Source organism: Mesitornis unicolor, unplaced genomic scaffold (assembly GCF_000695765.1).
Source record: "Mesitornis unicolor isolate BGI_N332 unplaced genomic scaffold, ASM69576v1 scaffold757, whole genome shotgun sequence".
Lineage (NCBI taxonomy): Eukaryota > Metazoa > Chordata > Aves > Mesitornithiformes > Mesitornithidae > Mesitornis > Mesitornis unicolor.
Genome location: NW_010198170.1, coordinates 28,613 through 43,159, shown reverse-complemented (window position 1 = coordinate 43,159; position 14,547 = coordinate 28,613). Strand labels below are relative to the sequence as shown.

At 36.8% G+C, this 14,547-nt stretch overlaps 1 protein-coding gene across 1 annotated transcript in view; it reads left to right on the top strand.

Annotated features, from left to right (window-relative positions):
• Positions 1 to 1,039: 1,039 nt before the first annotated feature.
• The window catches only part of FSIP1 (fibrous sheath interacting protein 1), a 24,793-nt gene continuing 11,285 nt past the window's right edge, over positions 1,040 to 14,547 (top strand). The window contains exons 1-8 of the mRNA XM_010189042.1: positions 1,040 to 1,075; positions 2,353 to 2,542; positions 3,819 to 3,917; positions 5,324 to 5,496; positions 6,416 to 6,500; positions 8,770 to 8,868; positions 11,790 to 11,890; positions 12,601 to 12,708. Of these exons, the coding sequence (XP_010187344.1) occupies positions 1,040 to 1,075; positions 2,353 to 2,542; positions 3,819 to 3,917; positions 5,324 to 5,496; positions 6,416 to 6,500; positions 8,770 to 8,868; positions 11,790 to 11,890; positions 12,601 to 12,708 (891 nt within the window). The remainder of the gene's footprint in view (positions 1,076 to 2,352; positions 2,543 to 3,818; positions 3,918 to 5,323; positions 5,497 to 6,415; positions 6,501 to 8,769; positions 8,869 to 11,789; positions 11,891 to 12,600; positions 12,709 to 14,547) is intronic.

The following is a 14,547-nucleotide window of genomic DNA, read 5'->3' as shown; positions in this document are numbered from 1 at the left end:
TTCGTGGTAAGAACGGCGCGGCCGCAGGGGCCGCCGGGCTCTGCTGGGGGCGCCGGCCTCAGGCTCTCCCGAGCGGGGAGGACTTCGGACAGCAGTTCCGTCAGGGCAGCGCCTCGAGCTCCTGTTGCGGAGCACCCGCCGTTGGCAGAGGCCGAGGAGCGGCCGGAACCCGCTGCTGTCACCGCACCGGTCCTGGCTGCAAGCGGTAAATGGTGTGAAGGGGCCTCTTCGGTGAATGAGCCTGAAAGGAATGAATAAAATGAAAGATAAACTACTCTTTTTCTTCTCTGCCCACTTCTTTATATTGTGTCACGATGTTACAGACCTGTGTGGGTGACTCCGTCCTGTTTCTTGTACTGAAATAAAGTTGTATTCACTTGGGCCTTCTGGAAATTACCAATGCATGTCACATACTCAGATATTTAACTCCTCTGAATTCATGCAGATTTTGCAGAGAACAATGGATTTCAGTTGTTTAAACTCAAAACTGAATTGGGACAGGGAATGTGATTGGATTTGGGAACTCCCCCGTTTGGAACGACTGAGTATGAAAAGCTTTTGGCTGCTTTATTTGATCTGTTCAAGATGTCTGTAAAATACCCTCACTCTTTTGTTGATGCTAACTTTGCTTTGTTTATAAAAAAAGAAGAGAGCCGTGGCATTTCTTTTGTTGTGCAATTACTTTCTTTCTTTGACAGCCAGCACATTTGAATAGTTTGGTTGGCTTGATATAAATATGTATATGTATAAATCTGTATTTGTACTCAAGTGTATACTTGAGTAAAAAGCTAGTCTGTACTGGAAAGATCTCTTAACATTGAATTGCTAGAAAAGATTTGAAACTTGTTTAAACTACAGCTGAAATATTACTGGCCTTGTGTTGCTTTATTAATAAACTGCTAGTTTAGAAGGTTGTTTTTGTTGGGGTTTTTTTTGATTTTAGGTCACAATGGATATTACAAGAGGGAGCTTGGATAGAATTTCAAGGCCTGCATCTAGCTCAAGACCTTATCCTAATTGTAGATGTTTAAGTACGTCTATGGAATTATCAACACCAGAACCATGTTTGTCAAAGGCAATTCTGTTCACCTTCAGTGGGTTAGAAACTCTGGGCCTAATTCTTTGTAGTAGAATGCCAAAGAAATAAAATTCTCCATTTAGCTTCACGTGAATTTCTGGGCTCTGCAGATGTCCTAAGGGGTTATGTTGAAAATTCATGCAAATTAGTTGCTCCTTATGCATGCCTGGAATTATGTTTGTTTTGATTTATCTAAATTTGTGTTACTTTTGTGTTTGCCACAGAAAGGCCTATTCAGGACTACAACCTGGAAAACCTGGTTGTCTTTCTCATTATATTTAATCAGATTATTAAACAAATTCTATTCTGCTTTTAAACTTAAGTTGGAATGAAAATTATTTTGCATATTAGAAGAAAGCATTTGAGCAGTCCTCACATGTGGAATTTTTGTCTGCAAGGCTCTCTCAGGATATGTTTGAATCAAGTTCTAAAAAATTTTAATAGAATTCCAAGAAATACATCAACTCCAGGAACTCAACAAAGTCCATCAGAAGAAGGTGTTCACGCATCCTCTGAGAAAAATTGTTTTCAGGGATTAACTTAATTTTGAGAATGGGTTATGTGATATGGTTGTAGGGATGTAAAAACAGGGACTTGGGAATTAGAGATTGAGATTGATTTACTAAATATTAGCCCAATTGTATTGTACCTCTGTTTACTTGTCTGTAAAGTGGGATCATACCTAGATGCTTCACACAAGTATTAAATTATTTTTTATAGGTTCACAATGAAGTATTAAGGTTAACATCAGATAACTCTGAATCCAAGTTCTGACCTAAATATTGTAGGCTATTGCATGAGAATTGCAGTGTCGTGAGAATGATGAATTCAGCATAAACTTTTCAGCCCTTCAAAGACTATAAAAGCCGCTATAGTACGAGCAAGATACTGGGATGGTGCCTGGTGCAGAGTACCCACAGCGTCAGGAAATGGATGAGGCTGTTGTACGCAGACTCTTAACTGGTTCTGTATCCTCTGTTGCAACAGAAACAGCATGAACCTTTGGAATCATTTCCTAGTCTGGCAATCCCAAATCTGGCAGTCTGTGGAATGATGAGCCTGAGAAAAAAGACTCATCAGTGTGATATGCAAGAAACAGAACAAATCAAATCAAATCATCAAATCAAATCTGAACACTGTTTATTTAAGAAGGACTCTGCAATCTTGCATAGAAGCATTGTTAGCCTTTGTGATAGTATGTGATCATTGGATTATTTTTCTCTTCCTCTCACAGATTTCTGTTTTTATGGTAGTACTTAATTTGCATTTCATAGGTTGATTCCTCTGTCACTGTGGCTGGCAGTCACCAAAGAGGCAGTGTAGAAGACTGCTGTGCAGAAGAAAACAAAGGTGATGACAGAGAGAAATCAGATGTCAAGGAAGTAAGAGCAGATCAGCAAACCTCAGTGGAGAGTACAACACTGCTTCTTCAGAAGTGTATACTGAATGCCCATGAGTTATCAGGTGTGAGAATGACCAAATATCATCTTTTTATACTTTGGGTAACTTCTACTGGTGGCGGGAAGAGGGTGCAAATAGGTAAAATTCCAGAAGAGAAGCAGGTGTCAAAATTCATACCTTCACTTCTCTTCACTGCTTTGTATTCACTGCTTTGAGATTCTGGAGCGTGTTCAGAGAAGAGCCACAAGGATGGTGAGGGCTCTGGAGAACAAGCCTGATGAGGAGCTGTTGAGGGAACTGGGGTTGTTTAGCCTGGAGAAGAGAAGGCTGAGGGGAGACCTCATCACCACCTACAACTACCTCAAGGGAGGTTGTAGAGAGGTGGGTGCTGGTCTCTTCTCCCAGGTGATGGGGGATAGAACAAGGGGAAATGGCACCAAGCTGTGCCAAGGGAGGTTCAGGTTAGAGATAAGGAGGAAGTTCTTTACTGAGAGGGTTGTCAGAGGCTGGAACAGGCTGCCCAGGGAGGTGGTGGAGTCACCATCCCTGGATGTATTTAAGGAGCGGGTAGATGAGGTACTTAAGGATATGGTTTAGTGAGTAGACAGGAACGGTTGGACGTGATGATCTCAGAGGTCTTTTCCAACCAAGTGATTCTGTGATTCTATGATTCTGTGATTCTGTATCCATCTTTGAAGGAAATGTGTTATCGCTGCTGTTACCACTACCACATATGTCTTGTGGCATCTAAGCTGTTACCTGCACCGTGACAATGGCCTAAAAGATCAGAAGGAACCATCTGCGTGTGTTCCATGGAACCGTCTTAGAAAGTGTTTTCCATAGGGTGGTCCACCATCCAAAAGATTGGAAGTTATGGTTGTAAGTTATAGTATTTAACAACTGATCAATGCTAATACTAATAACATACTTTAAATATAAACATGCAGTATCTCATTTTCATGAATGCACGTGTAGAAATGTTATAGATGACATTCTTTTGGCATTCGAGAAATGGTAATTAAGTAACTTTCTAGACCTTCTGACTATTTAAAAATAGATAAGCAAAGGCCAGTATGCAAAGCAGAAGCAGATACCTTCTTCAAGTTTAGATAAGATTTCACGACAGAATTAGGGTCAAAAGAAATCCCTGTGTTTTAATATGAGTCCTGGTGTACATATATACCCTTTTTTAAACAGTAATGCACTGCAGAGGCTCTGTGGTGATATCTAACTGACAGAAATGAACTTGGCTCCTTAATAGTTAACATTTCAAACAGTATCTTTAAATGCTTATTTCACAGCCATCTTATTGTGAAAGGCTTTTTGCTGTGTTTTTCAGGATGTGTCTCTAATTCAGATTCTGGAGGTGATAGCACTGAAACACAGACTTCGAAATTCTGTGAACCTTCCCAAGGAAAACTGCGTAATGCAAATGCAGGTATTACTTTTCAGGTATATAAAGTAAACAGTGCAATAAAATTTTTTTGTTGTTTTTTCCTTTTCTTGTTAATGCTTCTAGAAGAGTTTGGACCATAGTGTATTTGTGTGTATATTATATAGTTATAAAGAAAGATTACAAATTGAAAATGCTTGTGCATTGTGTTATTCCAGAGGCGTTGTATTAAATCTTTATTTAAAGAGTATTTTGTTAAAGGATAATCACTTCAGTGATATGGTAGTATTTGAGTTTTACATTGATTTGGTCTATCTAATACGACAGAATCCAGTGGTGATTCTATCCAGTGCAGCAGTGCTGGTCACCTAACATAGGATTCATTTCATCAGAGCAGAAGTTGGATAGAACTCAACTTCAAAGCTTCATTCAGTAGTTGTGGTTCAAATCCATCTGCTGGGTTCACACCAGTTGAAATAAGTGCTCTTTTTTAATCTCCTGTCCTTGGGGTTTCCCTGGAGCCGAGTTAGATTTTTATAGCTCTCCCCTTGTCGTCTCATCATGTCTTTTTTATCACTCATGTCTTTTTGTGGCATAAAGTAGACCAAGAAAGCATCACAGTAAATGCTTGTGATCAATGTGTAAAGCATTTGACCTCAAAAAATTAGAAAATAAGAAAGTGTTGCAGGAATCCAAGACTTGGAATTCTCTGAAAGAGGGACAGTACTACAAGCGTTTCTTCGACTCTTGCTATGGAAGCTGAGTTTGACCAGAAAAAAGGGCAGAGCATGAGGATACTACAGGAAGGGGAAAGCTAAAAGTGATCAGAAGTTGGAATCTGTATGTTTAGGAAAAAAAGACAATACAGAAATCTATATTAATTAAATAATGGTAGTTTCTATAACGCATCACCATTTCTATTTTTGAAAACATTTTAATGGAACCAGTATCAAAATCTAGTTTGGCTGAGGTGTAAGTCAAGACAAACTTCTGTAACATTTAAAAGTAGAGTTATGATGGAGTCTCTCTTAACTGGAGAATTATTCACTTTAATGAATGACATTTCAACATGTATTTTACTAGTCACCCTGAAGAAATTATTTTTGATTTTTAAGCTTTTTTTTTGTCCGTGATTTTTGCTGATACTGTGGAGATGTTGTCACTCTTCTGTTATAAATTTGAATCTAATCATTTGCCCAAAATGGGGGTTTCTTCCTCCCCCACACCTCCATATCCAGCTGCTACAGCTCAGAGTTTGATTCGGCATTCTGTTACAAAGGCTTTTATATTTTTTCCTGCTACAAACAGGTTTAGAAATGAACATGGTGTATGTGCTTGAGAATAATTGTATTCTTGTCTATGGTCATTATCAAATAACTTGTACTGTTTTAAGGAATTTTTGTTAAGTTGCAATGCTTCAAGTTGACAGTAATTTTAAATCTGTTTTACAGCAAACTCTTCCAACTTGCAAGTTTCTCTAGAAACAGATGTAGTTCTTCAGATTCAAGCAGCTATAAAGATAATGAATAAGCGTGACACAATATTAGCAAAAAAACATTCTGAGGAGAGAGCAATTAAAAAACAAGGCAAAGAAATTAGGGCAAAGCTCTGGAAAGAACTTCAGGTTTGAAGTATTCTGCTTATTTTGGAAATAGTACTGTCTTACAGATTTATCATGTTTCTTGGATGTGTTTTTCATTAAATAACTTCCAGTTGGCATATTAAAGTGAAGAAATTGATCTTAAAATATATATTTGAATAGGTTTTAATATGTATTGGCTAGGCAGGCTTTGAAAGAAGGCCATGGTCCTTAAAAATTGGTATGACCAATAGACAAATATACAGCTGTCTAGGTGGGATTTACTGGTATAGTCCTATGCTTGAGCTCAGTACTTCCAGGTGTAACAAGGTATAACAAGAGGTAATGTCTGTGAACCCGGACCTAAAAGTGTTTATTCTGCTCTACTGAGACTGTTCTTGGGTCCATCTATTTCAGTGCTGTCTGTTAGTGAAGAAATTAGATATGCCCCCTGAAGAAGGCAGGAGAACGTTACAGCAAAAATTCCTTCACATTATTCCTATCCTGGTCTGTAGCAGTCAAATGTCACTTTAAGCCTTGAAGAGTGAGATTTAGTATTTCCTCTGAGGTTAAGAATTGTATAAATGAATATGAATGTCAGTTGCTAAAAAGACATGATTGCAGTTAGTTTGAGTGCATCTCATAATTTCAATGGATTTGGATTGAGAGCCATATATGTATAACAGAACTTCTGTATCTTGTGAAAAGTGTCTTCATGTAAGAAACAGTGTATAACGAGGCTTCAAAGTTCCACCATGCCTTCATCATAACTTTAGGAGATGTTCAGATAGCCTCAAGAAGAAAACAAAGCCATAAGTAAATGTTGCCACTGAACAAGGAATTTTTAATAGGGTCTGAAGTTTGGTATATCTTCTAGGCAGATAATGTATTTTACTTAAAGTATTTAATTTAAAGTAAATATATGCATGGATCTGTATTTTTATGCTTCATTTCTTTTGAATAGTCTATCAGTACCACTAGAAGCCATGAAGAGAGAGAAAACACAAAATGTTTTTTAGCTTTGATCTCATCATGGCAGGATACAGCTGGTGAGTGAGAAAGAGAAGAAAACACCCTGATGGGATTATCCCGTATTTTGCTTAATGTTCATATTTTTATCAGATACTATAAAAATAAAGCATCCAAACCTTTACAGAAATAGTATTTGCATGTGAAAGTACATCAAGGGTATATTTGAAACATTAACTGAAATAATTTTTCAGTTCTCACGAATGTAGAAGTTGTCCCATGCTGTCCAGAGAAGTGGCTGAGTCACCATCCTTCACTGTATTTAAAAGCCATCTAGATATGGTGCTTAAGAACACGGTTTAGAAGTGGGCATGATAGAGTTAGGTAACAGTTGGACTTGGTGATCTTAAAGGTCTTTTCTAACCATAATGGTTCTGTGATTCTATGATAATAATTGTAGCAGTGTGTGGTTAAAACATTTCAACAGTACTTATTATTACAAGGTAACTGACTTCTGTTTCTATGCTTTCTTGGGTTATTAAGGAAAGTACACAGAGTTTGACACGGGTGATATTTAAAAAGTCTCCAGTAGATGTCAGGACATAGTAAAAAAACAGTGGGCAAGCAAGGCTATGTGGTTTTCATGAACTTCGTGTTTCAGTTTCCTCTTGTTTCAAAGGTAACCCCTTGCTGTGTAGATTATGTGCATCACATAGGTTCTGGTGTACCATACTGGCAAAATTCTGCATAGTTTAGACTTATATCAAAGATATAAATATTAAATATCAACCTTGATCTTTTATCTTGAATTTTCTGTGTCATGCTGGTGCCTGACTTTCCAGGTCTTGTTTCTTTATTTATATGAGTGCTCTGATAGCTGCTCTGGTTGATACTGAAATGGAGTGCAATTAATGTATTTTGCTTTCCAGAGCATGAATTTGATAAAGAGCTTTATTATATAAATTATATAGGGGAGCTATTTAATGATAGCTTTTATTGTGGCTGTGAAATCAAACACAAGTTTCGAATACAAAATAATTACTAACTTAAGTGTCCCAGTCTTTCAGGAGCAAGAAAACCTCTGACACACTCATGGCAGAAAGGCAAATCAGGAGTTAGTTAAACAGCCTTATATTAATTTCCCTCTATTCTGTGTAACAAAATCATACTTTCAGTTGAGTCTATTAAACTTTATTACAGGATGTTTGATTCTTTTTCATTTTGTGAAAAACACATTTTTCATATATGATATATATGTTTCTTTGCAATACAAGTCCTTTTCTGTAAGTGCTAAGTGTATGGACTGCATGTTAATGCTTTAACTTATACTTTCAGTTGGTATACGTCAACATCATGACCGACATTTTCTTTGAGTAGCTGAAAAAACTCCTGCATGCTAGGATGTTTGGTTTTTTCCTAGACTATACCCTTGACCTAAGCCACTTGGAAGTCTCATAACTGATGCATAGGCAGACACCAGCTGTGAAAACCTGAATACTTCATTCTCATGCAAAGTTCTAGATGGCTTGCTACATGGTGTCTGCAGAGGCTCTTGAAATTTAGGGCCTTGAGCTCTGTCTTCTAGAATGTAATTATTTTTTCTGTATGAGCAGCAGTTAAAACCAAAAACACAGCCATATGAAACTGTGGAATATTGGAATATTGTGTCCAGTTCTGGGCCCCTCAGTTCAAGAAGGACAGAGAGTTGCTTGAAAGAGTCCAGCGCAGAGCCACAAGGATGATCGAGGGAGTGGAGCATCTCCCTTATGAGGAGCGGCTGAGGGAGCTGGGGCTCTTGAGCTTGGAGAAGAGGAGACTGAGGGGTGACCTCATTCCTGGTTATAAATTTGTAAAGGGTGAGTGTCAGGAGGAAGGAGCCAGGCTCTGCTCTGTGATGTCCAATGACAGGACAAGGGGCAATGGGAGCAAGCTGGAGCATAGGAGGTTCAGCCTGAACATAAGGGAAAACTTTTTCACTGTGAGGGTGACAGAGCATGGTGCAGGCTGCCCAGAGAGGTTGTGGGGTCTCCTTCTCTGCAGACATTCAAAACCCGCCTGGCCGTGTTCCTGTGTGACCTGCTCTGGTGATCCTCCTCTGGCAGGGGTTGGACTGGATGAGCTTTCGAGGTCCCTTCCAACTCCTGAGATTCTGTGATTCTGTGAAACAACATAATTATTCATGAGACATACCTTACACCTTCCCTCCATTCTTTATGTCTTGAGAAATATGGTGGTTACGCAACTTAGCCAAGTAAATTTCTTTAACTTTCATGTGTGAGATCTTATAGTATGATGTACATTAAACTAGATCTTCTTTAAATACTTTTCAATTACATTTTACTGAAAAAAATTACTTTCATGCTAAAGACAATGAAATATGTACTTCAGTATTTCACACACAAATTAATCCAGAAGATTATGGTTGCCATAAAACCCAACATAATCAAGGTAAGCTTTATTAATTGTGTTCTTTGTATTTATAGATATGGCAAAGCAACATGCACAATGGGTGGGTGATGAAGGCTTGGGCTTTGTGGCTATGCCAATGAAATCAGAAAGAGCAAGGTTGCTTAGTGGAATGGCAACAGTTATTATTTTACGAATTATAAAAGAATCATTTTGCTTGTGACTTATCTAAAACATTTTACTCATGCTGAGAAAATTTTTACTTTTGAGTTTATAAAACCTTTTTTCTTTCATTGAAAAATGATGGGGTATGTAACCAGTTAATTGTAAAATGTATAATTGGTTCTTCATGGAAAATTCTTTAAGAACTTGTCTTTGCTATTATTCTAAGGTACTGTAACTTTCATTAATAATTTCATTCTTATATTGAAGAAACCATCTAAAAATGAAGAGTGAGGCTGTATACAGTTTCAACTGTTCTGTAATTTGTTTTCAAAAGAAATTATATGGATGCTGTGACAAACCTAAATCTTAAGACAACTGATTTTCTATTTTATTATGCTGGTTATTGTAAAGGCTTCATTGCTTTTATAGATTAAGCACTTTCTGTCAAAAATGAAACATTTATGCTGATTCTTTGAAATGTCACTTGTTTAGGTGCACTGTATAGAGGTTTCAAATGCTGATAGCAGTGCAGTGTGTCCAACACTTCAAAATGGAATTGTGCTTCTGTGCCTCTCTTCTTTTCCTATTTGAAATTCAAATTTGTATGGTTGAGTAACTTCTCATATGTGTTGTGACACAAGAAGAGAGCTTCAGCTGCCATTGCTATCAGCTGCGATTTATTTCTTCATCTTCTACCTTTCTATGTAAACAGGAGGAATCTATCTTTCTGGTGACTGGCTAGGATGACAAGGACATAATCAATGAGTGTTCCTCTAGGTTGAACTGCTGATGGCAGCAGAATTCTGCACTTGTTAGAATGTGACTTTATGGTTTAATTTCTAACCCTGGACCTCAGCTCCCTTATAATTTTATCACTTGCCTTAGTCCACCAGTATGTGACCTTAACTGTGTTATTAAATGTTTCTTCACACTGAGTCGGAGCAGTGTTGTGCTTTTGATTTCTTTGTCTTCCTAACATGTGTCTTAGTTCCTCCTTTAAAATGACAATTGACTCTTAGCTTTCACTTTCACAATTTCTGAGTTAGGCTGGAGTGTCCTTGAACACCAATGGCAGGTTTCGTTACCAATACTCAGGACAGCAGTGACTTTTGAAGCTCCCAGTACAGGCATGGTTCGGAGTTGCTGTTGCTTGGACTATTTTGAGATGTTCTACGTTTTCCGAGTTTGGAAACACATGAGATAGAAATAACTTACAACTTACAAGCAACGAATTTCTTAAATGACTTTTACTATTTGTGCTGGAAGCATTTGATATGGTTTCTGAATAGCTAAGACTTAGAGTTTTGGTTACTTTGGGATTTCTGTGTAAGAGTTGTTATAAAGGCAGACCCTGAACAAGAGGAGCATAACTTGTGAATAAGAATATGCATTAGTTTTACAATGTTGCTTTAGCAATCTCATCAAGACTTGTGCCAAATCTTTGAAATTCATACCAAATCGACCAGAACTCATATGCAAAATTTGTTGAGCTGCAGTCTTTTATTTGCCTATGGCAATCTTCAGTGTATTCATTGTCCCAGTGATCTACGTCAGTCCCTTCTTCACTTGAATGTTCTGAGATGTTCTGTATGATAGCTCCCTCTCAAAAATGCTTTTTCTGCAATTAAAGATGTAGCTTGTAATGTTTCATAGGTGTTGCATTTTATGTTGGTGTTTGGTGTGTTTTGCTCATTTCGAGATACGACTTGTCATTGATTTTGTATTAAATTCTTACATGGTCCAGTTCTTTGATAGTTTCAAAACGTTAACTGGTAGTGTTAAAAATAGTTTGGGATGCTTTCAGTCAACGGTTGTGCATCTGAACTGTGACAGGGTTTTCTTGGTCAGATCCAACCCTTCAATCCTTTAAGGTTTACTTGTAGTTTGAGAGTAAGTCTGACTGGTGAGAATGCTGCATGTTTTTTTTAGTCCATAGTGTGTAAAAGGATGCACGGAATTTATTTCATCTCTTTGGGAGTTTGTTTTCAATCTACTCACTCTGAAAAAGAGTTTTTTCTATGTAAACTTTCATAGCCTACCTTCTACTGTCTAACATGTTAAATTGTTTTGGGTTTTTGTTGTAAGGAAGTAGCCCACCCACTTTTCAAGTCTCTACTTTCCAGAAATAAAAAAATACTATGCCTAATTTTAAAGTAGTTTTTGAGACTAAGAAGTTGGTTATATTTGATGTTTTAAAACTGTTTAAAATATCTGAAAAACAGAATATGTGTATTTTTGTATGATGGATAGAAACATTGGAAAAAACCATACATCTGATGCTGTCAGTGTCATGGGGCTGTTTAATCGCTTTCCAACTCTGTGATGAGTTTTCTTTTTAAACAAAATGTGTTTTATAAGCTGTGTTATAAAAATATCAACTATATCATCTGGTTTTCGGCTGGTTTATTTTAAAAAATGTACTTGCTATGTCTCCAAATAGTTCTGTGGTTTTCAAACAAATTATTGTCTGGTTTTGTACTGATGATAAAACTGAAACGATGATAGCGTTCGTAGGAATGCCATGGCTTTTAGAGCCGCCATGGTTGACATTTTTGAGGTCAGAAATCTCAAAGTACTTTACCCTTCACAACATTGAATGATCCCATATAATATAAGTTTAAAAATGAGATTAGATTTTGACAATAGTTATGTTTTAAACAGAGTAATATAGCTTACAGAAAGAATGAATAACTTTATATGTTAGTTAAAAATTTAAATGAGATTGCTGTTATTACAGCTCTCGTTGGTTCAGAAAAGGAATGATCGTAACTTGGTAACTTTTCTTCCTCAAACTTCAGATTCTCCAAGTGAATTAGAAACAAATGCATTTCTTAATCAAGCAGAAAAAACACATAGCAGAAGTAAAAACAATCAGGATTTCATTAAAAAGAACACTGAGGTAAGCATTAAAGCATAAAATCAACATTTTATTAGATGATAACTAGAAATAGTATATAAGTACTTCTGGACAGTCGGGTTTTTTATCAGAAACATTAAAAGCTAATTAGGCATAAATGAAAACATCTTGCTGTTAGGAAGTGTTGTTTATGACAAAGTACTGTATAAATAAGTTCTTCTCTTGGATGCTCATATTGGTGGGATCGTACTGCTTCTGTGCATGTGCTAAATACTGGAAACAGAATTGTTCTGTTTGTGCTGGTTTTGAGGGCAAATATTTCCTAAGGTTTTCTTTAAGTGTATTTACTGTTAAGTTAAATGAAAATGTTCTTAGGCATAGATAAGGGATAGGTATGCAGGTTGTTCACTTATAGCCTGCATGAGACCCTTATTTACAGAAGACTTTTTTCTGTCAGAAAATAGATGCCTTGATTTCTCATGCTTTTTTCCTGTCAGGATTTAGTATCTAAAATTATTTTTCATCCAGTGAAAAATATCTTTCTCCCTCCCACCCTGCAACATCAAAGACTGTTACAAGATTATCAATTTATTCTATATAGACCGCTAGATTTTTCTGTCAGAGTGATAATTTTTATTATGGCAATAAGTAAGATTTGAATGTTAAATTCACAGAGTTTAAAAACTTTGGTTTGGTGCTGTTTGAGCTAATGGAATTTGAAAGTTTATTTTTTCTTTTTGTAAATATTTCAGCTAGCAAAGGATTCAGGAAACCAGATTGTTATGCTTGAGAGGGAAAGGAAAAGGATAATTGAACTATTGAAAGATACAGAAGGTGGAAGTGAACTGAAAGCTCTTGAGGTATGGCAGCTTTAATTTGTTCTGTCCTGTTGTATTTGGCTTATTTTTACAGTAAATCAAAATTTGATTTGGTTTCAGTCCTACCATAAACTGAGATGAGAAAAAAGCTGGACAAATCAAACTGACTTTGTCTCCAAGAATGAATTTTCATTGGCTTCTTTGTTCATCTTACTGACACATGCCTGGCCTCAGAAGAACAGCGGAACTTAAAAGAAAAGTTAGACGTGGGTGGAAGGAGCCTTAGAAGCACGCTCAGAGAAGATGAACAACCTATTTTTGCTGCATAAAACGTGAAGCTGTGGCCTGTCAATCTGAGTGGCGAGTTCTGTAGTCTCTGGTAGAAGGACCAGCAACTACTGTAAAAAAGAATGTCCAGCAGTTTTTTTGCAGACATGAACTTCAGAATGCAGCAACTGGGGAAATAAACATTTATGAGGCTTATGTGTCCATTTAGCAAGATAACATGACAACTTTGCATGGCTTACAATTCACTCTCTCTTAAGAGTATATGGAGGGGCCAAAGTCTACTTACGTATTGGACATTTATGCTTTAATGATATTGTTAAAGAACGTGCAGTCTGCATACTGCAGTGGATAGCAAGAGCTAAAAACTATGTAAACTGGACATAATGCTTCAAGAACCTGCGTTTTAATACATAAGAAGAAGTACCTGGAAAATGCTTGCTTTGTGTAAAGAAATTAGGTGACCTTTCTAATTTGTTTTACGTTAAAATGTACATTATTTTAAGTCTGTGGTAATGTTGAACTTTTCACAACATTTGTAAGTGTACACTGAATCACAGTGCCTCAGAAGAACGATGTGAACTTTGTGTGGAATGAACAAAATATATTCAGGGTTTATAGAGCTAAAAATGATCTGGAGTAAATTATTTTTTCAGTAGGTTAAATAAAAACTTCGGTGTGAGAGAAAGAAAGGAAAGCAAAAGCAAAGTATTACTTTTAAAATTCTCCCTTTCTATATTTTACTTTGAGCTTTTTTCTAATGAAGTGGTGAAGACATCCAAGAAGTGATGCCTTTCATTACTCTTTTCTAAAATGTGTCTAAAATCCATCTTTATAAATGACTGTTTCAGTATATGGGGTAAGGAAGTGAGCTCAGGACTTTCTTCATCGGAAGCCAGACTGGTTATGGAAACAGAGAACCAACCTACCCATGAGTTGTGAATGTAAACAGGTCTGTAATTTACACAACTTCAGTATGATTTCTAGGTTGAAACTAATTTGATCTGTAGTCCAAAACTTTCCTCTTTATTCTAGGGAAACTAGTAAACATACACTATGCTTTAGCCTTTTCAGAGCTTTGTGGGGCAAATACAAGCGAAGGAGTCTGTGTCAGTTAGGAAAATGGACAAATGACTAAGATTACATAAATGTGCAGTATTTTAACAGTAGCTGTTCTTTCACAGTTAATAAACTAAAGTAGAAGCACAGAAAACATAACCTTTGCTGACCATTGATATGCAAAGGTTTGGAACTATTGGCCACACTTGGTGCTTGCATTCATGAAATGAAAAGCTGACTTCTGTAAAATTGCACCAGTCTTCCCCTTGATCTGACAATTGTTCCCTTGCTTTACATAGAAAGCTTATTTAATTTTTTTAATATTATCACTGAGCTTGCTGATTGACTTAATCTGTGTAAAATACTCATCAGTTAATGACATTGCACAGAAGTGCTTGACTTACCTGACATAGTTTAGCGTTAAAAAGATGCAGTGACAGATTCTTTGATCTAGTGTTGATATACTGGGCAAGGGAGTTGAGTTAGAAGAACAAAGCCAAAGCTCACTGGATCATTATTTAATCGATCTTTTGTCTG